The following is a 27,220-nucleotide window of genomic DNA, read 5'->3' as shown; positions in this document are numbered from 1 at the left end:
AATTTACCATTTTCTTTCCCTGTAATGCCTTACATTACCACATTACAGCAAAAAGCAATGCATTACAGTAATTAATTACTTTTGTACCGCGTTACTCCCAACACTGGTTAGGGTTCAGGGACCCATGAGCCGACTCCCTGTGAGTGTTTTACCCAGAATCAGAGGTTCTGGTCAGACTGTGGGTGTGTTGGAGCTGATCTGTGTTTAGAGGCAGCTAATAAGTGAGGAGTGTGTGTGTGTGTGTGTGTGTGTGTGTGTGTGTGTGTGTGTGTGTGTGTGTGTGTGTGTGTGTGTGTGTGTGTGTGTGTGTGTGTGTGTGTGTGTGTGTGTGCAGGGTTCAGGGAGCCATCAGGACCTCTCAGCTCAGCCATCCCCATCTAGACCTACAGCACGCAGCTCCACGTCCCAGAACCTGAGCCCAGAGACTGGTACGTCTGATGAAACCTTCATCTCCTTAAGCCTCTGAAGCGTCTCTCTTGCTTTGATGTCAATCACTTGAGTTCTTTCCTATCTACCCTTTAGCTCTGGATCTTATTTTGGCTCTTTTTTCCATTTCCCTCATCCCTGCCTCCACCCCTGTTTCCTCTGTCTGCTCCTACAACCTCCTCTTCCTCTGTTGTGTATTCAGGCTTTGCCGCGTCTTATCTCCCTCCAGTGAAGGCCGTACCCAAGCTGCTGAAGTCGCTGCTTACTGGTGGGAAGGCAGACAGAGACCAGACAGCCGTCCATCAGCAGGTACCCTCGGCCCACTCCCCGTTTCTAAACCCGTCTAGTCAGACATCTTAAATTTATCCTTCAATCTGAATGTCTTCTAATCAGCAACTAGTCCTGTTGCCATGGAAACTGAGCTGATGCAGATGCTAATAATGTGTATAAATGCATCGGTACGCACGGGGAATGTTTCTCAGAAAGAAATGAACAAGGAATGGTAATGCAGACCTGTGACTCAAACTTCCATGAACAACTTCCTGTTTTCATTCTAAACACAAAACAGGAAGCAAGGCAGGTGAGCTTTGAAAGACTTGTTCATCCTACAGATCTGGTCCAAACCAGCCTGGTGTCTACTCATATCCGCTCTCACATCAAACCGCGGCTTGTTGCTGCACAAAACTCTGATCAGGTTTTCTAAGAAGAGAGGTTGTGCTTAAGTCCATGTCGTGCTTTTGCGGTAAATTCTTTCCCGCTGTTTCAGGAAGCTACAGCCAGCCTCCCTGTCACACACCATGGCTGCAGGAGGAGAACAAGATGTGCCACAGAAAAAAATAGAGGCGCAAATTGTGTGTAAAGGACTAGAACGGCAAAAAATTCCATCAATGTTGTCCTTTAGAGACGTGGAACTGAAATTCCCATCAACTCACCTTCTTATAAGAACTAACTGTTACTGTTTGTTCAAAGAAAATCACGAAGGACACAAATCAGCGATATGGAACAGAAACAACGTCGCAGATTCACAAGAAAGTAGTATTGTTTTCCATTGAGGGGGCGGGGTTAAAACCCATACTGGAACCAGCCACAAGGGGGCGCCCGTGTTCCTACAGCTTCATCTCCTGGGTCACTTCCAACCTAATATTTGACCCCACATCCAGCCGCAGCTAAAAATGGCTCCACTTCCTGTTTGAATGTTACAGCGCCACATACAGGTCTGCCCTCATTTCTACTTGGGTTGGGGACATTTTCAGGGTTTTAACGTGGATCTAAGCTATTTATTCATTTAAAGATAAAATATGGAACATTTTAATAAAAAGCTACATTAAAAAAATAAACCACAGGACGTTCAGAGGACTGCAGAATGAATGTACAGGTTCTCCTTTTAAGGCTATATTTAAAAAGATAAACAATCAAATTTTTATTCTGTCAGCACTGTTTATGTTTACATCTACCAGCCACTAGAGGGCACCGGTGCGCTAAAAAGTCCACTCAGCTAAGCGAGGTTGGGACTGTGTAAAAATGTTCTAACGGTGAATACTGTTGTAAAATAAACGTATTAGTAGAGATGAGTCCTTATCCTGTACGATGCGTCTCTGAACGTGGTTCTGGAAACGCGTCAGCAGTGACCCAACATCCCAGCAGCTTGAAAAGGAGTCCTGTTGTTGTAATACCACCTCTGAACACCAAAGTTCGCTAGGTTGTCCGTGTTCCATAACTTTTTATGCCATTCATATTTTTGTTAATATAACATTGGTGGAGTACTACAATAGTACTCTAAATCTAAAATATTTACAGAAAAGGAACGCTTGTAGAAACGGAACAGCTGAATGTCATCTGCATAAAAGCAGTGAAAGGTATGAAGTGTACCAATTGTTTTACGGAGGGTGTACATAGAATAAAAACAGAAGAGTAACCAAAACGGAGCCTTGTGGTACCCCACATCAGAAGGTAATACCTGATCACTCTAGAACGGTTCCAGAGATCCCCTCCAGTTGGGTTAGTTAGGGTGAGATGATCCAGGGTTTCTTGGATGTTGTTAAAACCAGTAATATTGAGTATTCCTTCCTGTAAGGAAACTATCTGGTGTGTTTGTTATAATCCAAACTGATTTGTGATTGGACCTGTAATCATCTGGCTGAAGGAGTCTAAACAATCCGGCGCCGTTGCTTTACAGACATTAGCTAACAGGTTCAACGGTTTCCAGCTGCGTTCAGAGAAGGGTGACGACCAGTGGCATCATGGGAAATGTAGGGTGATGTGTTGTTTTAGTGCGTGCATTTATCTGTGACTGAACTATAGTTGAAGTGATAATCGCACTCATGAAGTTCACTGATCTCACCATCATCAGTAGTTCTGAACAGCTCAGGAGGTCTGAGTGTTCTGGGTGAATCCAGGTCACGGTGGTAGAAATGTAGTGCCTGATTTCTGAGACGGCTCAGTGTGAGCTGGGCTAATTAGGTTGCACATGACCCCCCCCCCCCCCAACTCCTTTGTTACCTCCTCACCCACTGATCTCCAATCATGGACCCGGGACGCTGCAGCTCTTCCGTGGCAGCCAGAGATGGCTGCATCTGATTTGGCTGATTAGCTCTCAGAGCTGTGAAGCGAACCTAATCATGAGAACCGTGTGGCGTTGTGTCGGGCTGGAAACCCGTCGCACCGCGCTGGCTCACCGTTTCAGGACGTTGCTCCAATTAGAAGTCTGCACTCTCGCCTGCCGCCCGCAGGTGTCAACAAAGGTCAACAGAAGAGCTCTGGGCTCGGTCAAACACCTGCCAGCTGTTAAAGCTTCACATGAGCGGAGATTGTTGCTCCAGGAGGTCTGAAAGGGTCCGGCTGACGAAAGCCTGCTGGTGGCAGATACATCCTGGGTTCATCTCTAAAGAATCGGTCCAGACCCGAAGAATGTGCTCCTGTCCAAATGAAAACCAGCTGATGGAGTAAATGTGACGGCGTTGGCATCTGTTCACCTCACAGCTCCGATCCCTTCTCTCGGTTTACTCACAACTGAGCCAGATCCAAGTGACCTGAAGATGATCGTAATTTTAAAAATTTGCTCTGAAAAGATCCGGAAACAAACGAGAACAGTTGACAAAACCCTTCAGAACATCAGACGTGCCGTGAAAGCTGAATTAACGCAAACACGGGTGTAATTATGGTGTAATTAATGTGTAATTAAGGTTCTTGTTTTACCTGTTTACTCTGATTAAGCGTCTGTGATATCTTAATTGCACTCTGAACATCTCACATCAACATCCTGGATGCTGATCACAGAAACAGACGATGCTGGACTCGTTTAACTGATTACAGACACAATCATGTGTAATCAGACGTGGCGGAGTGGGCGGTTAGACGAGCCGATTCCTGCAGCGGGAGCAGGGCGCTGTGACGGGTCTGTGGGGGCGTCACGCTGAGCTCGTGCTGTCTGCTCTAACCGGGTTTATTACAGCATTCACGGTTCTGGTTAGAACTGGACTGGACTCTCGGTGCTGATGATGACCCCTTTTCTTTTCAGTGTCAGAGCCTGCCGCGCATCGTGGTGCAGTCGGCCAGCGCTGAAGAGGACACGTGCAAACACCAGCAGCCTGTAAGTTCCTCCTGAAGCTAATCCTGTTCATGTTGGGACTAACTGGGATTTACTGGTTTATTTATGACCAACTGGTCCCAGCAGCCGATGTAAACGGTTCATCGTGTCTTCTTTCTGCCGTTTGGCTGCCAGACTCTCAAACACACATCCTGCCTCCTGGAAGGAGATGGAGACCGTCCACTAAAGACGGAAGAGTCTCAGTCACCATTCCAGATGAGCCCAAGAGCTTGTTCAGAGGTCCCAGTGGGATTTATGTTGGAGACGGTCCATCTGCAGGTCACAGGATTCATCTCATTACTCCTGAAAACGCATCGCTCTATTTTATAAACACTGTTCTAAACAGCAGTCAGGGTCCGTCAGCTCCAACGCTCGGGTACAGGAGCCACAGAGACCCGGGCAGGGCGGGCGAGGGCGAGGGTTCGGGAGCTGTAAGGTGCTGCACAGACAGGTGTGGCTTTCCTAGTCAGCCGCCATATAACAGTAAAGGAGAGAGAAAGCTCTTCTAGAACCAACCTGACTCCGTTCCTGCGGTGAGCGGCGCCACAGCGTACACCCATTCTGCTACATCTACCCCGTCCTCGTGTGACCAATCCCTAGACAGATGGAGCAAGACTCATGGAGCTCCTTGTGATGCATGAAGCCACGCCCACGAGGACCGGGGCGAATTGCATACTTCTGCGTTTTTGGGCTCCATCACGGAGCTCGTCGGAGCCGAGGTTTTCATCTTCCTTGACCCACGTCTTCTTGATGCATTTCAAATCCAGAGCTCTGACGTTTTCCGTTAATGAACTACGTGAACTTATCGGTACCGTTTATCAGTGACTGAAACCAGTTTTGGTCCAGATGCAGCTCAACAGGCCCAGACCACATTTCACTGGGCCGTGAGAACATGTCAGAGCCCAACACTTTAAGAAGGAAGTGAATTAAGATTGTTGTTCGACTTTAGTCAGGAAGCTTCTTAATTGTGTCTCTTTATTAATGATAAATGCACCGAGTCGCGCCGCAGTCGTCTCACAGACTCGGGAACCGACCTGCAGAGGTCCTGAGGTGAAAGCATGAACAGTGAGGGAAGTCAAAACTGTTTCCCAGTCAGAGGACTCTAAAGTGCTTTATACTGTAGCCAGACATTCATCCATGCACACGCTGATGGTGATGAGCTACGTCGTAGCCACAGCTGCCTCGGGGCTCCCTGGTAGAGGCGCCATCAGGCCCGACCACCACCAGCAGGACTGGAGCGGTGTTCTGTTTCACTCACGTCGTGTTTTCTGTCCTCAGGTTCCTCTCGGGGAAATCATTCCTCCTAACGTCCGGTCTGAGGTGCCTAGATCTGTTCCCCATCCGCCTCCCATCAGCCCAGAGATGGAGGACTTCACGCCCAGTCCTGTGTGCAGCACGCTCAGCGAAACCAGTTCAACCAGCAGGTCCACAGTGAAGCTCTCAGAAGTCTACACCCTGAGCTGGGACCTTCCTCCTCAAGAGGACAGTGAAGCTGAGGACTTTGAGCCTTTGCCAGAGGAAGAGAAAGATGAAGGGAGAACCGAGAGCTCAGCGGACCAATCGGAGGATCCGGAGTCTAGTGTGGGCCAGGAAGCAGAGTCAGAGAGGACAGACGAGGAGTTCCTCAAACAAAACCAGAGTCTGAGCCAACTAGATCAGTCTCCTGTTGACACGAAGGCTGAAGAACAGCCTGCTCTGGGGTCCGAGACAGAAAACCGGGCTGAACAGGAGACACCAGAACCGGCAGAAGAGCCAAACACCGCACCTGAGGGGTCTTCACCAGAAGGTCTTGAGAAGGATCAAGAAATCTCACCATGTGACCGAGAAGCTGAAAGTCAGGGGGGGCCTGATGTCCCACAGCCCAAACAAAAACCAGAACCTTCTGATAAAGCTCAGGATCTAGACCCCGTCTCTTTAAAACCCGACCCAAAGTCTTCAGACCGAACTTTGGATCCGGCTCCAAACCAGACCCCAGATTCTAATGAAGTCTTAGCTGGACGACCCAACGGAGACTCTGCTCTCCACTCGCCTCGAGAACAACCTGCTTCTGAAACCTCAGACCCGAGCAGGTCCCCCACCCCACCCACAGACCAAGTCCATCCGGTACCACCTAGTAGTTCTTCTACCAACGCTACACTTGATGTTCCTCAGGTCAAAGTTCAGTCTTCCAAACTCGCCCCGTCAGCAGCAGCGAACCCCTTCAAGATCCAGAAGGTCAAGTCCTCAGACCTCTGGTCTTTTCAGCAGATTGTTGGTGAGGAAGGCAGCAAACCCCCCCATGTGGACCGGGCTGGCAGCCTTGGACCGGGACTCAACGTGTCGGTACCCAAAGAAAGGCTGGAAGTCATCTCCGACTCGGAGGAAGGAGGCGGAGCTGCTTTCCCGGTGCTTCCTGACTGGCTGAGGGTCGGGGAGTTTGTGACTGTCGGGAGCAACAAGAGCGGAACCGTTCGCTACGTGGGGCCGACGGACTTTGCCGATGGTACCTGGGTTGGAGTTGAGCTGGAGGTCCCAGCAGGTGAGAAGAGTCATTGATTTTCCCAGGAATTGTTCTTGTTCCCGACGGTGAAGCTCATCGTCGTTCTGTTTAATCTCCAGGGAAGAATGACGGCTCAGTGGATGGGAAGCACTATTTCCGCTGTAACCCTGGTTACGGAGTCCTCGTGAGACCGGATCGGGTCACACGTGGCGGGACCAGACGGCGTCGCCAGCAGCAAAAGCAGCGCAGCGGCAACCTGTCTGGGTCCAGTCCAAACTTAGCTGCTCTAACTGCTCTTGCTAAAGGTGAGGCTGGAGCATCGGGTCGCGGCCGAGGAGAGAACCGCAAGTCCTGGAACACCTGAATGTCGGGCTGAGGGCCTCGTTTGTGGACTCTACCGGCTTCAGTTGTCTGGAGGCTGGCAGACGGAACAAATATGGAACGGTTCTGTAGGAACGTGAATGTGATCCGTAACAAAGTGTTCCACGGTTCACATTCAGAGCCTCAGAATCAGCGCTCTGGGTCACACAAGTCTGCTAAGGACTTGGACTGAACGGTTTTCCAGGTCCTTTTTTCTCATTCTGGGTTTAGTCTTTTATTTTATCCGTTATTTTAATCAGTCATCACTGGCAAAGGCTCCTAACGCCAAACCTGAGCTTTAGAGGTTTTATTTTTACTCGACATGAAAAGCCAAAGGACTGAATTCACCTAGTAGACGATCAAATGATGCGTCTCAGGTCCGGTTTCAGGTTCTGGGTGGTTCTGAGGCGTGACTGTGCTATCCTGACCCTACTCCCTCTGCTTGTCCTCGGTCCGGTGCATCCGTAAAGCCGCGGCACTTGCGTTGTGTCGGGCTAACCCTTAATGACATTTTCTTGAGCGAACAAGCCGACATGAGGAAGACATTTAGAAACCTGACATCACACGCCCGTGTAACCCAGTCTACGGTCCTAAACACTAACTGGGTTTATTCCAGCCAGAACTGCATCTTTTCCTAAGCTTTGGTCTCCGGCTGGTTTCCAGCAGACTCACCCTCCACCAGACGGAGCGCCTGCTGCAGCCATTAAAGGGATTCTGTACGTTTTCAGCCATCTTTGTGAGGATGTCGGGTTTCGTTTGGAGCCTTTTGATGCCTGGATGGTTGTTCTAACGTGAAGAATCCAAACATTTAAAACCTCTGGATGTAAAATGTTTCATCACTAAATCACTTTTAGGTTTAAGTGCGACTGACTGCTGATCTCACTGTGGTGCCGACTTCACATGTGCCTTACTCATGCGCAGCCAAAAGCTTCTGGTTGTTTCATCTCCTGGATGTTTTTCTACTTGTGTCTGAAACGGCTGTAAAATGGTTTTAAATGTATTTTCTATTCCCTGCAAAGCTTTCAGAAATCTATTTAATTGTGTTTTATTCTCCTTTTCCCATCCTGTTTCTATCCTGTTTCCATCCTGTTTCTATCCTGTTTCTATCCTGTTTCCATCCTGTTTCTATCCCGTTTCCATCCTGTTTCTATCCTGTTCCCATCCTGTTCCCATCCTGTTTCTATCCTGTTTCTATCCTGTTTCCATCCTGTTTCTATCCTGTTTCTATCCTGTTTCCATCCTGTTTCTATCCTGTTCCCATCCTGTTTCTATCCTGTTCCCATCCTGTTTCTATCCTGTTTCCATCCTGTTCCCATCCTGTTTCCCTCCTGTTTCCATCCCGTTCCCCTCCTGTTTCCATCCCGTTCCCCTCCTGTTTCCATCCCGTTCCCCTCCTGTTTCTATCCCGTTCCCCTCCTGTTTCCATCCTGTTCCCATCCTGTCTCTATCCTGTTCCCATCCTGTTTCTATCCTGTTTCCATCCTGTTTCTATCCTGTTCCCATCCTGTTTCCCTCCCGTTTCCATCCCGTTCCTCTCCTGTTTCCATCCCGTTCCCCTCCTGTTTCCATCCTGTTTCTATCCTGTTCCCATCCTGTTTCCCTCCTGTTTCCATCCTGTTTCTATCCTGTTCCCATCCTGTTCCCATCCTGTTTCTATCCTGTTTCCATCCTGTTTCTATCCTGTTTCCATCCTGTTCCCATCCTGTTTCCCTCCTGTTTCCATCCCGTTCCCCTCCTGTTTCCATCCCGTTCCCCTCCTGTTTCCATCCCGTTCCCCTCCTGTTTCTATCCCGTTCCCCTCCTGTTTCCATCCTGTTCCCATCCTGTCTCTATCCTGTTTCCATCCCGTTCCCCTCCTGTTTCTATCCCGTTCCCATCCTGTTTCCATCCCGTTCCCCTCCTGTTTCCATCCCGTTCCCCTCCTGTTTCCATCCCGTTCCCCTCCTGTTTCCATCCCGTTCCCCTCCTGTTTCCATCCCGTTCCCCTCCTGTTTCCATCCCGTTCCCCTCCTGTTTCCATCCTGTTCCCCTCCTGTTTCTATCCTGTTCCCATCCTGTTTCTATCCTGTTCCCATCCCGTTCCCCTCCTGTTTCCATCCCGTTCCCCTCCTGTTTCCATCCCGTTCCCCTCCTGTTTCCATCCCGTTCCCATCCTGTTCCCCTCCTGTTTCCATCCCGTTCCCCTTCTGTTTCCATCCCGTTCCCCTCCTGTTTCCATCCCGTTCCCCTCCTGTTTCTATCCTGTTCCCATCCTGTTTCTATCCTGTTTCTATCCCGTTCCCCTCCTGTTTCTATCCTGTTTCTATTCTGTTTCCATCCTGTTTCTATCCTGTTTCCATCCTGTTTCTATCCTGTTTCTATCCTGTTTCCATCCTGTTTCTATCCTGTGGGATGTAGACAGAAACAGGATTTTATGGCATTAATTTAGTGTGAAGGGATTTTACTGACCTGGACGTCTGAATGATTATTTATTAAAATAAAAACTGAATGTTGATTATTTAATTTTTTGAGTGAAAATATTTGAGAAACACAACCCATCATTGATATAGTTTTATTCTCTTGTACATTATATATATATATATATATATATATCATACTAAAATAAACACAAGTTAAAAAATGGACAAAGAAACTGTACAGAAAATGTATTTATACTACATCTTAATTACAGAACAGTCTACTGTCCAAAAAAGGCACTAAATTGTGAAATGGGCGATACAGACGAGTCTGAACGTAAGCAGATCTGAGGTTGAGACAACAGCACTCGGTCCTCTCGAGTTCCTAATCTGAGCTATGCTGGGATGAGGTGGATGGTGTACTGGAGGACACGGATGGACATGTAGACATGTTGACCCTGACACACCCCACCCCCAACACTGGTGGACTAATTCAGGAGAACTACAGAACCCGTCAGAACACTTGAACCTTTTCACACACACTCACACACCTGGTTCCATCTAACCCAGTGGTAGCATGTCTAGCTCAGAGGCAGTTCGTTTAATGGAGACCTGAAGCTCTGTGGGGTTCTGTTTTCCTCACCACAGCTTGAATCGTGAACTTTGTGTAGAAACGTCACATCAAACTGGTGATCTCAGCGATCCTTCACTAGTCCAGTTCTTTACTAAACTGGATGGATTTTCACAATTCCTGCTAGTGAGCATGATTAGACCCATGAACACCAAAGCAGCTGTCCCACACGGTGGTGGCAGCATCATGATGTGGACCTGGAGCACTATGCGGATGGTAGAACAAAGGACTTCTCCATTCCAGCTGAAACCAGCTGTTAGATGGTTGAAATGTGGGCCCAGTTGAGTTTTCCAACAGCACCAGGATCCCAAACACATCAGAACTGGTTCCTGATTGGAAAAACAGGACAGACTTCCCGAAACCTGTCGAACATCTATGGACCACAAGAGTCTAGCTGAGTAGTGAACCTACTCTACAGAGAGGAAGGAACGGCTCAGCTGGTGTGTGTGCGTGTGTGCGTATGCGTGTGTGTGCGTCCGTCCAGTGTGGCAGTGCTGCTGTATTTCATCACAACCTGGCGCTCGACCAGTCTGGTGTGACGTTGCTCCACGCGTCTCTTACTGATCACGTTCCAAACGTAGCGAACAACAACACTTGAATATTAAGGTGCTTCAATTTTCATAAAAGGTTCAAAACCTCGGGGGGGGGGGGGGGGGGGGGGGGGCTGTTGTTCAGTCAAACGCAGGATGACAAAAACAAAGTTTACATAATAGAAAAATAAGTCACGAGAATTTAAAAGTATAATTTTAAGCATGTTTGAAAACATGTCATTCGTTTTATACAACCGTATAAAAGTGAGCATAAATACTTTAAACCTGTTTAAGAACCGGCTGGTTCTGGAGCTTCTGACTCACGGAAGCATTCGACTATTAGAGCGGAGTTCTCGCGCCGGGGCAGAAACGCGCCAAGCAGATACGTTTTACTCCTGCTCGGATTCTCCAAAACCATCACAGGGACCTGATCTCAAAGAGCTAAGCATTGTGGGAAATGTTGTCCGGGTGGATGCTGCTATGGTCCTCCTTCAAAAGCAACTAATGATGTTTCTGTTTGAAATGTTTTATGTCAGTAAATCTGACATCCCGATGCTGCCAGTGAACCAAACCACTGTTCTAACCACTAAAACGTTTAGAGCTAGCGTGTAGCAGCTAGCGTGTAGCATCTGCACCAGACTCATCTCCAGCTGTTTGGTAAAAAAACTAAATAACTAATCCTTTTGTTAAAAAGTTTGATTTACTCATCAAAATGCAACATTTCACAGTATCTTCAACACTTTGTGGAAAAACTAAACGTCCCACTGAGAGAACCATCGTTTCCTGTTAGCGTTGGTGCTGGAGAAGCTGGAGATGACGCGAGTTTCCCTTCAACGGCTCCTTTGAGTTTATTTCTACATGAAACGGAACAGAAAAAGCTTGAAGCTTTACCATCTCCAGTGTGGATTCAGTCTAACCTGATGCCAGCTTCATATTTATACTCGTATATATTCATCTATATATATAGAAAAAGCACTTTGCTTTGATTATTATAAAGAGGCAGCGTCACAGAAGTAGTAAATAGTTCCAGAGTATCAGATCGTGATGTGTGCCTGCTGATACTGTCACTGCTGTAGCGTCAGGCCAGCTGCAGCATCAAGCCTGCAGCATCAGACCACCTGAAGGGTCAGGCCTGCAGTGCCAGGTTATCTGCATCATCACACCTGCAGCACCAGGTCACCTGCAGCGTCAGGCCACCTGCAGCATGAGGCCGCCTGAAGGGTCAGGCCTGCAGTGCCAGGTTACCTGCAGCACCAGGGTCACCTGCAGCGTCAGGCCACATGCAGCACCAGGTCACCTGCAGCGCCAGGTCACCTGCAGCAGCAGGTCAGTGCAGTGTCAGGCCACCTGCAGCAGCAGGTCACCTGCAGCAGCAGATCACCTGCAGCATGAGGCCGCCTGAAGGGTCAGGCCTGCAGTGCCAGGTTATCTGCATCATCACACCTGCAGCACCAGGTCACCTGCAGCGTCAGGCCACCTGCAGCAGCAGGTCACCTGCAGCATGAGGCCGCCTGAAGGGTCAGGCCTGCAGTGCCAGGTTACCTGCATCATCACACATGCAGCACCAGGTCACCTGCAGCACCAGGGTCACCTGCAGCGTCAGGCCACATGCAGCACCAGGTCACCTGCAGCGGCAGGTCACTGCAGCGTCAGGCCACCTGCAGCAGCAGGTCACCTGCAGCGTCAGGTCTGCAGACTTCAGGGACAATGGGAAACTAAAGAGCTGCCTGCTCTGGATTCACTTTGGACCGTTCTCAGCTCGGTTTCGGCTCTTCCTTTGGCGTTGACGTCAAATAGCTCAGAGTTCTGATCCTCACAGACCAACGTCTCTGGAAGCTTCGTGTTAAAACTAAATGACTGATTCTGGAGATTTGGGCTGGAAACTGAAGTTCAAACACCTTCATCTGTGCAGTTTCCCGTTTGTGCGTTTAGGAATTTCTGTTAAAAATGAGTCAATAAAACCTCCTTAAACCTGAAAGCAAAAATAAAGTTAGCTTGTTTTGTTTGTGGAGAAACCGAAGGAGACGGCTGAGGACTGACCACTGCAGGGGGCGAACAGCTGACTCTTCTGTGGGCCCGTATCGTTCCTGCTGACGAGGAGGAGGCAGCGTCTCAGATGAATTGCACTGTGAGGAGGTGAGGTTGAGGGTGGAGGTCAGTAGGTAGGTAGCCCACCATGAGCTGAGTCGACTGAGAACCATATAGATCATATTTACACGTCTTTACTGAGGTGGAGGTGAGAGGCTGAGGATCGGCTCAGATGAGGAGGGAGGAGGTATCCTGTGAGTCAGGAGCCCCCTGCTGGTGGGAGGACCACCGAGCCACAGGGACTCCAGCTGCGTCAGTATGCAGAGTAAGAAGGCCGGGGTGGGGGGGTAGTTACTGCTTACATGGGTATGGGGGGGGGGGGGGGGCAGCTTTACTAAGTAGGATTATTTTGGTCTCTTTTTTAAATCCACCGTCGTCTCCTCTGTCCCCGGCTGCATCCTGCTCCAGTTCATTCGTCCTCCAGGGACTCGGTCTTGATGTCGTTGGGGACCCCCCCGGTCCTGGACAGGGCCAGGATGGTGTGGTTGACTGCAGCCATCTCCACAGCCAGAGAGATGGGGTCCTGGTGCTCGCTGTGAGCGGCGCCGTCATCCTGACAGGAAACAACAACTGCTACGTCACAACGCCAGGAGCTGGCACCGCCCCCTCGTTCCTCTCAGCCAATCAGACTTCAGCACCTCCTAGTGGGAGCCTCATGTCGGCTCATGGTTTTGTGTAAGGCGAGTGTTTTACCTGTGTGGGTGAGGTGGGCTCCAGGCGGTAAAGGCCAAACGGTCGGCTCAGAGGTCTCTTGTCAAAGTACGGCAGGTCACAGGCCTAAAGGGGGCGGGGTTAGTCAGGCTGGCGGGAAACAACAACAGGTGACCCAGAAACCCAACCTACCTGCTCTGAGAAGTCGTTCCCGTCGATGTCATCGCTGTTGGAGTGTGCCCCCGGACTCTGGACGTCAATCCCATGACTTTCCAGGATTGTGGCTTCTTGGAGGAAGAGGAAGGATTATTAGACGTGGAGCGAACGGAAGACCAACGTCGGTGATAAAAACCAACCAGGTGTGTGGGCCACTTTAGATCAAAGACTGAAGCTGAGACGGTTTTCTAGCCTAGTGAACTAGACCAAATTCTTGCTTTGCAAAGTTTGGTCTAGGCACGCTCCATTGGAACCTCAGCAGCTCCTACCAGGACTCTGGCTAGCCAATCACAGCTCTCTAGAGGGGTTTCAAACACATAAAGAGCTGTGATTGGTTCATAATGGTGGTGCTCTATCTGCTTAGTGAACAAATCACAGAGCTTTATCTGCTTTGTCGGCCAATCAGGGCACTCTATATGCCTGGTGGGTGGGATGATGCAACAGAGAGTATGTCACATTCATTGTCCAGTGGAATGTGGAGATCATTTGAAAGACAACGGTAGAACCCGCCCCACAACCGAGAGCCGTCAGTGGAGCATGGCCAGACTAATAATACATTTATTTAGTCTGGCTTGCCAGGCTAACGGTTTTCTTCTCTAGGTGAACAAACGCAGGTTCCCTGGTCGGACGCGTCAGGATCAACAGTCTAAACTTACTAAACATCATTTTCTCAGGTTGTAATTTAGAAATCTGGGTAAAAACCTGGAGTCTTCCAGGATTCGCCCCAAGAACCAAGATAGAGGTCGTTAGCTCTGCACCAACCAGCAGCAGCTCCACAGAGCTCCAGGTCTCATCTCCTGGACTCTGGACAGATTGTCTTTCAGACTTCTGGGAGTTTCCACGTTTTCCTCCTGTCACCTAGCTAACCCCCGTTCTCCTGAGTGGACCTCTGCTGCTGACCCAGTGGTGCCCTAGCTTCTCCTCCAGCAGAAACATGGAGGCCATGAACTGAACGCTAGGACTAGTAGAAGAAGGAGCATTCATTACCAATGTTGGCCCGTCTCTTGATCTCTTTGCGCCGGTTAGCAAACCAGTTGTAGACCTTCAGAGAGGTGACCCGCTCCAGGTCCGACAGCTTCTTCCCTAGAGAGAACAAACGGGGTCAAACGCTCTGCTGGGTCGTGAAGCTCGCTTCTCCCGCAGAGATTTACAGATGGATCTGATCCAGCTCATCGCAGAGCTGTTATCAGCAGTACAAGCAGATCTAAACGACATCACAGTGATGTCACCGCTCCAACAGAAGAGCAGGAATGAGGTCATACTTGTGTGACTGGAGGCGGTCCCACCGTGAGCCGTACCTGGTTTCTGGATAACGGCGTTGCAGGCGTTTGCTATCTCCTCCCTTTTGGCCTCATCTGGGTACTGGTTGTCATTAAAGTAGCTAAAAATAACAACAGTCAGATTAAATTCCCTTCACAACACACGGCCAGGCCGGGCGTGGCTGCTGCGGGAACGCCGGACTCGTATCAGGAATCTGATTTCCTCAGAGTTCCAGCCGCCGGCGCTCCTCCAGGAAATAAGAACCTCGTTTCCTGTTAACGCTCTCCGCTCTCGATGCTCACCTCTCCATCACAGCCAGACACTCCTTCCTCCACGTGAAGCGGCTCCCGCGCCGCAGCCGGAAGGTTCCGGGAGCCGTGCTGAGGGGCGGCGGGGTTTGCCTCCACTCCATCTCCTCCAGAGGCAGCGGAGCCGGACGCATGTTCAGAGTCGCACCTGCAGCAGCAGAACTGTGCATCACTGCTAACCCAGTGTGTGTGTGTGTGTGTGTGTGTGTGTGTGTGTGTGTCTCTGTGTAAGTGTGTATGTGTGTGTGTGTGTGTGTGTCTCTGTGTAAGTGTGTGTGTGTGTCTCTGTGTAAGTGTGTGTGTGTGTGTGTGTGTGTGTGTGTGTGTGTGTGTGTGTCTGTGTAAGTGTGTGTGTGTGTGTGTCTCTGTGTAAGTGTGTGTGTGTGTGTGTGTCTGTGTGTGTGTGTGTGTGTGTGTGTGTGTGTGTGTGTGTGTGTGTGTGTCTCTGTGTAAGTGTGTGTGTGTGTGTGTCTCTGTGTAAGTGTGTGTGTGTGTGTGTGTCTGTGTGTGTGTGTGTGTGTGTGTGTGTGTGTGTGTGTGTGTGTGTGTGTGTGTGTGTGTGTGTGTGTGTGTGTGTGAGCCAGTGTTGGGAAAGTAACTTTTAAAAAGTAATTAGTTATAGTTACTAATTACTTTGTCAAAAAAGTAACTCAGTTACTGAGTTACGAAATTATAAAAGTAACTAATTACCAAGAAAAATAACTACTTAGTTAGTTTTTTCTTTAAAGAATGCTAGAAAATGGATTCCCCTCTGAATTAAACTTACTTAATTTACTATAAAGTACTACAATAGTGAAATATAAATGACTGGAACATAATAAAATGTATGTCCAAATGTTTTTTATAAACCTGAATAAGTTAAACAAATAAGCACTTAACAGGAGGAACTACTAACAGGAACATTACACTAATCTAGACTATTAAAAGGTCACTGTGTGATATTTAACAAAAACCCAATAGGCTAAAATTTAAAATTGCAAATAGAAACACCTGTAAAGGTTCCCGAGCCTTTAAATGGTCTCTCAGTCTAGTTAAATTACAGAAATAAATGTAATTTTGTACATTATTTTAATTTATCCAGCTTGACATAATTGTGTGTTTTTAGCAGCATTTCTGTTGCTGCTAATCTAGTAACGGTTAAATAAATAAATAAAACCTTTAAAATGACACTAGAAGAGGCACAAGCCTGATGGAGGACTTACATTTACTAACGTGGGTCAGACCCAACCACAGAAGAGCTGAAGCTGGGTGGTGAACACACACAGGTAGTTCTGATAACACCTGAGCTCCATGACGTCTGAGACTGATGCATCAGTGTTACAGCGGGACTAAAGACATGATCAGGAACAGGTTACAGCTGGATGATCTAGGAAGGTAGAAGATCAGGACGTCTGAGCGGTGAACAGGTGAGCGGACCTTCGGGACGTCCCGCTGTCACGCTAAGAAGGGCACGGCTGCAGATCCACCCTTGCAGCCGTAGATATTCATCACGTCTTCCTCGTTCTTCACGGCCGTGATGCTCTTGGATGAAAACATCTGCCTCTTTAGCTCCTGATCAGCTGACGACCGCTTCAACACACCGCGCTGCTTAACGCACGCATTTCCTGATCAGTAACAGAAACGATGTTTTGATAAAAGAAGACGTAATTAATTATTTTGCTCGTTACTGACAGAAATGTGTTTCTGGTGACGCGGTTATTTTAAACGGCGTTGTTCCCGTCACCGGTGACAGCGAGCTGCAGCAGATACTAAAACCACACCGACGGTCTGATCTGAACTCTGACCTCTCGGCTCAGACAGAAAACCTGCTGCTCTGTGATCGGGTCCAACTGGATCACAGAACCGGTGCCATCAGAACAGCAGCTGTTTGTGCCGAGCCGGGCTCCAGAAATAGCTAGGAGAGGTTTGTGGAGCTGACGGTGTTGGCCGGGCTCCACAAGGCGCTGATGCAGCATGAGAACACGAGTTTGGACCTTCAGAACCACCGTAGGCTAACCCTAACCCTAGTTAAAGAGCAAGTCACCCCCAAATCAACTTTTTTTTGCTGATAAACTAGATAAACGAGTGTCTAATCGTGCTGCAGACACGTGTCGTCAATAATTTGGCACTTCAGTGCATCTTAGTTCAAATTTAAATTTTCTGCCTGAAACTGTCAGCGTTGTGCCGTTGTCAGGTAAAAACTCTGCACTGCATTTGAATTCAAATCTGCCACCGCTATTGGCTAAGAGATATGCTATGATGTAAACTGGTACATTATGATGTCACAGTGCTGTTTTGAGCCTGTGTGTGTGTATTTGTTAGCGGCTCCGCCCTCTCGGTCTGCCAGGCAACAGCATGTGTTGCATTTTTCAAACATGAAGTGGGAGTGGAGTTAGACTCTGGTAGGAGGTGACTTGCTCTTTAATAATTGGGTCTAAACACACGAGAGCGGGTCAAAGGGTGTTCCTCAAGGCCAAGGAGCCTCGCCTCGCCTGCCTTGGTTACGAGGACTCTGTCCTTCCTTGGTCTAAGGAAACGGATCAGACTTCACTTATGTGACAACAAGGCAACTCGCCTGTGTCCTTGCTTAGCTAGCTAAACGGCTAACGAACAGAGAACCGACGCCTCGGTAGAACACTGGAACACGCCTTGGCGGTTCCTGATGACTTATCTCCTAGGCAACCGGGGCAGGACCAAGGCATCAAGGCGAGGCTCCTCGACATTGAGAAACACCCCGAGTGTCTGGGCCACGCCGTGTTTCCTTCTACGTGAGCCCGTGAGGACAAAAAGCATTACTGCTTTGTAACAAACCATTCATCAACGTTGTTTTCCACATATACCGCTTCACTCGTTGCCAGTGAGGAGTCTGGGGGTTTTTGACCCTCGTGGCTCTCCGTTGGTCAGGTTTTACACGAACACAAAAACACTGCTCACTCTTAATGATCCAGGTGTGTGACACATCACCAGGGACTCTACACACCGTTACGCTAACCCACTAGGGCCCCGTGTCCACATTCGTGGACTCTGGCCGCGTTTGAGTTGAGCAGCGCCTCGCCTGGGAAACAGATGAGAGCAGACGGGCGCAGCGGGGGCGTGGCTGAACGCCGACACTGAAGTCGGACAGATTTCTCGACATGTAGCTCGCGGGTTAGGGTTAGCAGAAGTGCTTGTGGACATCACGTATGTTACACACGTGTATATGGAGACATGGCTGTAACAAGTAAAGGTTAGCAGCTGTAGATGGTTAGTGTGCTCATGGGAAACGTGACAAATCACACATGGCCTATATAGTTGTCATCATCAGCGTTACATGATTTACAGAATACGTGTGACCAGCTAACATGTCATGTTCTACCACCGGATGTTTGGATCAACATGTGAACCAATCAGATCTTAGATCAGGTGAGAGCCAGGCTTTTCCTGTAGGTTTTGCAGCCGAGGGAGAGCAACTGCACCGCCTTGCTCTCACGAGGTTATCGTTGCCTACGTAGGCATGACGTCAGAGCAAGTCTGCGTTAAGTCTAGACAAATCTAACCGGCATGCACAGCTCGCCGATCACCGCTGATCTAATCTGTGCAGGACTGCCTCATCTGGAACACGACCTCTGGCTCCTTGTTTTGTTGTCTTTCCTTTTTAGGACATATGACGACATTTTTCTTGTCTTTAATGTTTGTAATTTGGTTTCCATTAGTTAAGCGGACTAATCTGTAATAGCTAGATATGTTTACTCTTTTAAACCACACCAAGGACAAGTCTGGGTCCCAGGAGGTTCAAGATGAAACACCTAGCCTGACAGGGTAGAGCTGTCGCAGCAGGACGCTGTTGGGACCAAAGACAGAACCAAACCAACCCGTCAGGCTGGTGGAGCTCCTCGCAGAGCCGAGTGAGCGTAGCCGACCTGTTGGTCAGGTCTCACTGAGGTTTTAACCAGAGACCGGGCTTGTGCAGTACCGGTACCTGGAGACAGGGTCAGCACCAGGTGTGAGGAGCCACGTTACCTGGGGTGGTTTTCTCCAGGATGTACCAGCGGTAGAAGGCTCTCTTCTTCTGCTCGCTCAGGTCGGAGCCGTGCTGCAGCAGCCAGTGGGAGATCCTGCTCTGACTGATGCCTGGGAAGCAGCCAGACACGGAATTATCACAGCTCTGCACCGGGACAGGGACACACACACACACACACACGCACACTCGCACGCACACACACACACTGTTGGGCAGCCACCGGGTGTGTGAGTCGTCCCTCCACATCTGGGTGTTAAGTGTCCAGAACCTTCAGCACTAATCTGGGAATGGTTGCTCCAAAGCCTTCCTTCATCCAGGCTGGAGTAAGCACACAACATAAGATCCTTTAAAACGGGAACTGGGCTCTAAAGCTCATCCTCAGGTGGTGCTGAAGGTAACTCAACAAGCCTGGTTAGCTTCCTGTTACTGGTCAGGATGCTGAGTACCAACCAACCGTAAACTCGGGACCTGTCCAAACCAGGTTTACCTCTCTATGGACTGTGAGGGTGGAGACAGAGGAGACGCACTGAAACTGTCCACACGGACAAGACAGGTGTCTTCTGGAGAAACTTTTCAGGGTCAGCTGGGACAATGATCGAGTTGTTTGGCTATGATGACGAGAAATCTGTTAGCAGGAGTCCAGGTGAGGCTGTTAGACCCAAGAACACCAAACTAACTGTCCAGCATGGTGGTGGCAGCATCATGCTGTGGTCCTGGATGGAAGAATGAAGAAGAAAGACTTCTCTAAATCCTTCCAAGGTTGCAACTTGGGTTGGGTGTCCCAACGGGACCACGACCAGAACATGTTTGTGATCAGATAAAGCAGGAGAACATCAACATCCCAAACCCAAACCTCTGCAGGCTGCGACTAAAGGCTGAGTCTGCAGCTCCAACAGCAGATCAACCAGAGGCACCTACCCTGACCCTAACCCTAACCAGCAGCTCCAGTCGGTCTCACAGGACAGGAGACACGAGCGAGGAGACACCCTGTCCTCCTCCACTCGTGTCTTTAGCTCAGTGGAACTTTGTCCTTTTTACAGCAGTGAGAGTAGAGAACGATGAGGGAGATCAGTAAGAGAGGTAACTAAGTAACAGGGTTAACAGATTAGCCACACACACACACACACACACACACACACACACACACGAAGATCAGCAGATACTAACCAGTCACTTGTGCCACCACAGCCTGAGAAATCCTCCTGTTCCCCAAGAAAGCTTTGATCTCTTCTTTCACCAGACTGCTGTCCCTTCTGCACACACACACACACACACACACACACACACACACACACACACACACACACACACACACACACACACACACACACACACACACACACACACACACACACACACACACACACACACACACACACACACACACACACACACACACACAGTCAGAAACAGCTGATCTGCTCGTCGTGTTCGGGTGTGAAATGCTTTGGGCCGCATCAGACCGCTTCACCATCGTGTTCTCGTCTTTTCTCGGCTCTCCGTGGTCGGCGCCGCGGTTCCCCACGGCGGCGCCGTACGCACCGCCACAATCGACTCATGTGCATTTTCTAAATGTCTCCGGGGGACAAGTTTCTCTCCGTCTTCAGAGCGAGCACGGAGAATAAAAACATGCAGAGACTTGCAGGAATGAGGAGAAGCAGTTACAGCGTACCCACCCAGCTCCCTGGCACCGAGCCCAGTCCCCTCCCTGATACACACACACACACACACACACACACACACTTAGGAGTGCGTTCTCTGTTTGGTGTGTTTCATCTATAATGAAGAGCAGGAAGTTGATTCCTCCCACAGGAAAGCCCCCCCCCACCCCGACCCCCACCAGTCAGACAGGACTCAGACCCACGCCGCCATGATGGAACACACTTGAAAGTCCTGAGCGCTTTGTTGGCATTATGAGAAAGCGTCACGACGCTTCACATCCAGCATCAATACAACCCCCCGCCTCTAGGGGCGGGGCTAAAACTAGAGCTGCTCGTATCGACGCCAGCAAATCAATGTAGCCCAAGCTGCTGTGCGGAGGGGGGGGGGGCTGAACCCCCGCAGAGCAGGAAGTGTGCACTACATAGAGCGAGGAATGGGAAGGGCACGGTGGCATTGTTGATGCGTTAACCCCCCCCTGTTGGGAATGGTGCCGCGGCGAGGCGGTTATTAACCCCGAGCTGTCGGAACACGAGGTGTGATCCCACATGGAGCAGGTGAGGAGGAGCTCTGGGATGACGGGAGGATCTTCCAGCACCCCCCACCGATGAGTCGGATAGCTCCACTCTCGTGTGATGTTTTGGTCGGGAGCACACACGCGCGCGTGTTCTCACAAGGGGACAGGCATCAGCAACGACCTCAGAGGAGTCAAAGGTCAAAAGTCATTCCCAAACATCTGTAGATCATCTACAGAGAAAACTCTTCACAAGTAGAAAGCGTCTAAGTGCTGATGGGCTTCACAGCACGGGACAAGGTCCCGCTCAGACTGTTAGCAGGTGAAAGGTCAAAGGTCACGACAGGACAGAGGAAACCTGAACAAGTCCAGCCGCAGGAGGCAGGCGTGACCCAAAGCTGCAGGAACAAAGCGACCTACTTCACGCTTGACTCGCTGTGAAGGTGGGACGTTAAAGATCGTGACTTTGTGCTCCAACTGTTCAGTAATGTTTGATTAGCGCCGCTCGGGCTCGTTAAACTGTCTCAGAGGACACACGCCGCGGTCAGGATGTAACGCGTGACCTTACAGGACCTGCAGCTGCAGCACCTTCACACTGTAGAAGAGCCAAAGCCTTCATCAGGCGCCATGGTGTGTGCAGTCACCGGGAGCTCCTCAACCATCCACAACTTCAGGCCTGAAGCTGGCAGGGTTAGGGTTAGGGTTAGGGTGAGTCCGTCCGAGGTGGATCCAGCACCCACTTGTGTTTGGGTCTGAGCCCGTCATGCTGGTCATTTACTGCAGCAGAACCAGAGGATGGCTCTCTTTAGACTGCAACACCAAAGCCGACCCAACCGTCTCTTCAGATCCAAACATGCGTGGTTAGGAGTACCACTGAACGGGTCGCTTGAACCACAGACAGTCTTCTGACTTGTTCGGGTCACCCCTCATCGGTACACCAGGACCACTGCAGACCCAGGAAGCTCTGTTCTGAGGGCTGCGTTGGGTCTTTGTCCGTGAGAACGTCGTTACCAGTGAAGGAGTGACCCTAACGTCACTAGCACCAGGTCAGGTCCACTAAAGGAAACAGCTGATCACCTGAACCAGCTCGGATCTGCTTCCAAACCAACCCACGACCAAACGGCAGCCAGAGCTAGCTGCGATGTTAGCGGGTTTCCACCAGAACCAGCGCAGGAACTGCTCTTTTTGTTTCCACCCCTGAGAGTTCTGGTTCCAGCACCAAAGCCACTGGTTCCAGGTGTTGGAGGCTGGCCCCACCACACCAACAGCTTGTAGGTCAGAATCCTCCATAACCACCCTGTAGGTGAAGCGGGTCAGAACCCGCATCGAGCAGCTAGAGCTGGGTTCATGAGCATCACTAGGTCCGTTAACGCCCCCAGCTGGTGCCTCTCCAGGCCAGCTGCAGCACTAACTGCTCTGGATCTTCTGAGCCGGAAGACTCGACATTGGACCTAAACATAAGTTCACCTTTGGGGAGGGAGACTTCCAAAGGAAAAGCATCCAGATCAACCAGCATGGGGGTGGAAACATCATGCTTTGGGGGTGCTTTCTGGGAAGGGGACAGGACGACTGCACTGTATCAAGGAGAGGATGAATGGGGCCGTGTGCTGTGACATTTTGAGCAACCACCTCCTTCCCTCAGTCAGGGATGGGTCGTGGCTGGGCCTTCCAGCATGACAGTGACCCGACGCACACAGCCAGGATAACCAAGGAGCGGCTCCGTCAGAAGCACATCACGGTTCTGGAGTGGCCTAGCCAGTCTCCAGACCTAGATCCAATCGAAACTCTTTGGAGGGAGCTGAAACTCCGTGTTGCTCAGCACCAGCCCCAGAACCTGACAGATCTAGAGGAGAGTGGGCCAAAATCCCTGCTGCAGCAAGTGCAAACCTGGTCAAGAACTACAGGAAGCGTTTGATCTCTGCAGCTGCACACAAAGGCTTCTGTAGCAAATATTACTACTGACGTTCTCAGGTGTTCAAATACTTGTTCCTCACTGGAGGAGACAGAAACAGCAAGAGGAGAGTCATCAACACTTTCAGCTCACCTCATCAGCTCCTCCACCTTATCGTCGATGTCCAGGTCTTCTTCTGCAGCTTCAAACCCGAACGCTCGGGACGCTGCGGCGCTGTTCACCGGATACCGAGGAGGGGACAGCTTCCCGTTGGGCGTGGCAGCCAGGCTGTCACGGCCGTTCTGAGACAGCGCCACCAGAGACACCGGTGACGGCAGGATGGCGGAGGGCGGCGGCGGCCCTGGAGGGGGGGAGGTGTCATAGCTGGGAGACGGAGAAAGTCCCCCTCCAGTACTAAACTGAGTTTGCGTGGCTGTAGAGATTTTAGAGGCCGTGGAAGAGGCGGCGGCGGCAACGGACTGATCCGCGGTGCCGCCTTCGCCGCTGTTGCTACCGTTACACGATGCAGAAGAGGTGGTGGTTGCCGAGGCAGCGGTGTTATTGTTGAACGTGGCGGTTGTGTTGGAGGCAGAGTTGTTGGTGCAGCTGTTTGCCCCGCCTACTAGGTAGGAGGAGGAGGAGGAGGAAGAAGAGGTGCGGCGGCCAAACTTGTCGCCGTGCTCCCGGTCCAGCCGGTCCAGAGTGTCGAGCGCATGCAGGATCTCCTGCTTGGTCATGCCGGTGCGCCGCAGCCGCTGCAGCAGATCAATCTGCTCGATGGTGAAGCGCGGCTCCTCGCTGAAGTCAGACATCCTGCTGTCGGGTGAAACAACACACGAGTTACGAAAGAGAAGAGAAAGAAGAAAAACGGAGAGAGGAAATGCAGCGGAGGAGGGTGTTCAGGAAAACAGGAAGCAACCGTAGGAAAAGTCACAGACGGATGAGGCAGAAATGAAGGGATTAAGCAGGATGAGCAGGAATGATGGAAGAGAACAGAGTTGGAAGAATAAAGGTGGAAAACATGAAGAAAATAAGAGGCAGCAGATAAGAGAAGGAAGACGAGAGGGAGGGAAAGAAAAGAGAGGGAGGGGCAGGGCAATAAAATATCTGCTATTTTTGGGAAGCAGCAGGCAACACGCGCAGAGTGCCAGAGTCACCTTGACAGCTGATGCTATCTGAACACTCTGAGTGTCTGTTCTTTAAGAGCGGCGCTGTAATCCCCGCTCCGCACGCCACCCACGCTGCATGTGTTTCATGAGCTATTTGCTGGGCTCAAAATCAATGCTGCTGGATTCAGACTGCGGCATCCTGTGTGCCTGCTGTGTTGAAACGAGCAAGGCTTTGCTACACGTGTGTCACTCTAGAACAGGCGAAGGGCAGAAAAGATGGAGGCCATTAAAGTTCCTCTGAGGCAGAGCTGGGAGAACGATCACCTGATGGAGTTTTAACCTGACTCTACTGTTAAATCATGATTTAAGTGGACCGCTTCATCTCCAGCCGCCACACCCAGGCTCTATTACTGCCCAACACAGAGAGTTAATTAACTCTTCATGAACACACCAGCAGCAAAGCACGGTGGTGGCAGTGTGATGGTCTGCTTTCTACCAGAGTCCAGGAGAAAACTGTCTGACCTTTGACCTTAAACGGGTGGAGAACCCTTTGATGTGGCTGGTTGTGTTTGGGTTGACACTGGGGCAGGTCTGCTGATGTTTTCCACATCTGGGAGCCTGAACAGATGTGACCCTGAGGAGCACGTGCAGCCTTCCAGACACCAGAAGCTGAAGCTGCGAGGTGAACGCTAGAGTTATATTTCTGTTGGATTTGGTTCTGTTCTGATAAAAACATCGTCTAGTTCGCCATTACAAACTTCCTCCCACTGGTTTAAAGAGGTGTAGCATCAATCTGAGAAGATCTAATCTAACGAACCTGCGCTGTTCTGGGAGCTGTCCCGGTCCAACAGCAGACGGTGCCTCCGGGTGTTTTTGTTTTGCTGACTGATCTGAGATCAGAGATCCGTGGCTCGGGGGATGCCAGCTTTCACGCCCTTTGCCCAAAAACAGCTAACATTAGCGAACGAACTACAGGTCTGACAGCGACCCGACCTGGCACCGAACCGTGTCCAATCACTCTCACCGGTTCCGTTACTGAATTCATCCAGCCATCGGTCCGCTAGCTTCCCGTTCGCTACCTGACCCGGGATGCGTGGGTCTGCGCGAGGCTGCGGAGTGATTAGCATACCGCGGGCACTAGCCGCCGTTAGCCGCCGCCGCCGCTGGCTAACGAGGGGTTGATATTAATAACATGACTCTGAGTGTTGGATGGAGATAACTACGTGACTTACCTCGGCTCCAGACGTCCACGTAACCATCTAACTTTAAAACTAGAGCGGAGAGCAGCTGCGCGGTCTGCCGCAGCCGAGCAACGACGCGAATCTGATGGCGGTGCCCCGCGCGACCCTCTTCCAAGGATTTCTAATCAGAGGCGAATTATTTGCCTCTCTGCTTTGTCTGTCTGACAACAGCCATACTGACAACTAACACCTCCGAGCAGCTCAGAGGGAACTGTAGTTTCACTCCCACCGAAGCCCCCGACACGCGGCGGCGCTCTTCGACACAAAGACTACAAATCCCAGCAACGAGAGCGACAGGGAGCCGATGGATCTACAGCTGTTACAGAAACGGGGTGTAGTTTTTATCCGGCCTCAGCGGGCTGGGCCGGGCCGGACCGGGCCGGACCGGCAGCGGGAACAGACGGCTTCTGTAAAGGACCAAGTCCCTCACTTAAACTCTAATGTTAGAGTTCTGCTGCTCACGTCAGTCCGAGCATTACATCTACTCAGGATGTAAATATGCTTACCTCTAATTCATAACTGTATAATTATTAAATATCATTAAAGCCAAACAGCAGGACAGAACCAGCAAAACACACACACACACACGCATCTGTTAGATAATCCAACTTTTGTGTTTCAACAATGATGGAAACAACATCAGGTGCAGTGTTCGATTCTCTTTGATGCTTCATTTGTGACCGTAGAGCTGATGGAATTGGCTAAAAAGCTCCACTTTTGTCTCATCTGCCCACAGGACATTCTCTCAGAAGCTCTGGGGCTTGTCAGCAAGCACTTTAGAAAATTACTGGTTACATTTTGTGTTTCAGTCAGTAGATCCCTCCCGAGTCTTCCTCCATGATGCTCATCGTCATTCCAAACGTGGTGTGATGAGAAAGTGATGTATAGACCCTGGGATGCTTTCCTGGGGTTGTCTCCTCTTGCATACCTGTCCAGGGAGGCTGTCTACATCCCCGTGGACCTTAGGTTTCTGTGACTGTAGTCAGAAGAACTGCAAGCTGCTTGGTCTTCTGTTCAGAACGTGCTGGTCATGAGAGCCTTCCTCTTCACCCCAGAAGGTTCACCAAGCCTCAAGTCGTTTTTCACAAAAAAGCAACCGTGACCGGATTATATGCAGATTTTAGATTTTGTTTGCAGATGAGCAAGAAGCAGGTTGTCTACTCAGCTGTTCAGATGCAAAAGGAGATTTTTAGAAAGCCTAATTAAGGCAAAGCAACCCGCCCAGGTGTTGACTGAAAAACAGAGGGCACTTCAGGTAAGCTGAGCATTTCTGCTGTGCTGTTCCTACTAGCTTTCAGCCTGCACCTGCTTTGCCTTTGCAGAGCTTTTGTAATAAAACCTGCATCATATCATTCGCTGTAGCCTGCAGGTGAGTTTATTCCACTGTGAGGCTCTGTTAGTCAGAACGATGTAAGAACTTACCATCAAAGGAACAACAGAAATAACCTGTCGAAGACAAAGTCCTGAAAATACAGTATTTTACAGCAGCATTTAAATCTGCCCCCTGATTCGGTTGGAAACACCTGAGTTGGTTGAAGGTGTGCTGCTGCAGTCATTACATATTTACTACATGTGCATAGAAAGCCACATCTTTCATACACGTTTTACCAAATGAGAAATGTTCCATGCAGGCAGTCCTGCTGCCCCCGTGTGACAGCTGGTAAACACCAGCACTGTTGAGGGTCCTGCCTCTGTCTCTGTTAAACAATCTATTGGTGCATTTTGTACATCTGTGCTGATTTTGGTCCAACCTAAAAGGAAGCAAAATGAATTTATTAAAACTTAAACATGTTTTTCTATTAGAAAAACACCACAAAAACATAGATACAAGAACAGAAAACACTAAAAACAGGAGTCCCAATGCAGAATAACAATACATTTACATACCCTAAAGCA

General features: G+C 49.9%; 2 protein-coding genes across 10 annotated transcripts in view; one reads left to right on the top strand and one right to left on the bottom strand.

Annotated features, from left to right (window-relative positions):
* Nucleotides 1-7,013, top strand: part of LOC107378247 (kinesin-like protein KIF13B) — a 74,332-nt gene extending 67,319 nt beyond the window's left edge. For 5 of the 7 annotated variants that reach the window (XM_070545601.1, XM_070545615.1, XM_070545604.1 and 2 more), the window contains 6 exons: nt 335-428; nt 629-735; nt 3,944-4,015; nt 4,148-4,291; nt 5,291-6,530; nt 6,611-7,013. In XM_070545601.1, the coding sequence (XP_070401702.1) occupies nt 335-428; nt 629-735; nt 3,944-4,015; nt 4,148-4,291; nt 5,291-6,530; nt 6,611-6,855 (1,902 nt within the window). In that variant the 3' untranslated portion in view covers nt 6,856-7,013. The remainder of the gene's footprint in view (nt 1-334; nt 429-628; nt 736-3,943; nt 4,016-4,147; nt 4,292-5,290; nt 6,531-6,610) is intronic. The other 2 variants (XM_070545606.1, XM_070545618.1) reach the window with 2 other exon arrangements.
* A 5,799-nt stretch (nt 7,014-12,812) lies between these two features.
* Nucleotides 12,813-25,491, bottom strand: hmbox1b (homeobox containing 1 b). 3 transcript variants are annotated; one of them, XM_054748548.2, is made up of 10 exons: nt 25,316-25,491; nt 23,128-23,790; nt 20,078-20,163; nt 18,910-19,020; nt 14,926-15,079; nt 14,662-14,744; nt 14,351-14,446; nt 13,340-13,434; nt 13,190-13,273; nt 12,813-13,049 (listed from the first exon to the last, which is right to left on the bottom strand). In XM_054748548.2, the coding sequence occupies exons 2-10, from the start codon at nt 23,784-23,786 to the stop codon at nt 12,906-12,908; spliced, it is 1,512 nt and encodes a 503-aa protein (XP_054604523.2). In that variant the 5' UTR covers nt 23,787-23,790; nt 25,316-25,491; the 3' UTR covers nt 12,813-12,905. The 3 variants fall into 3 exon arrangements, with proteins under 3 accessions (XP_054604523.2, XP_054604526.2, XP_054604525.2); XM_054748551.2 differs by having other exon boundaries at nt 13,340-13,431; XM_054748550.2 differs by having other exon boundaries at nt 23,128-23,787; nt 25,316-25,445.
* Between the last annotated feature and the right edge of the window lie 1,729 nt (nt 25,492-27,220).

The sequence above is a fragment of the Nothobranchius furzeri genome, chromosome 2, assembly GCF_043380555.1.
Source record: "Nothobranchius furzeri strain GRZ-AD chromosome 2, NfurGRZ-RIMD1, whole genome shotgun sequence".
Taxonomy (NCBI): Eukaryota; Metazoa; Chordata; class Actinopteri; order Cyprinodontiformes; family Nothobranchiidae; genus Nothobranchius; species Nothobranchius furzeri.
This window is presented reverse-complemented; position numbering and strand designations above follow the sequence as displayed.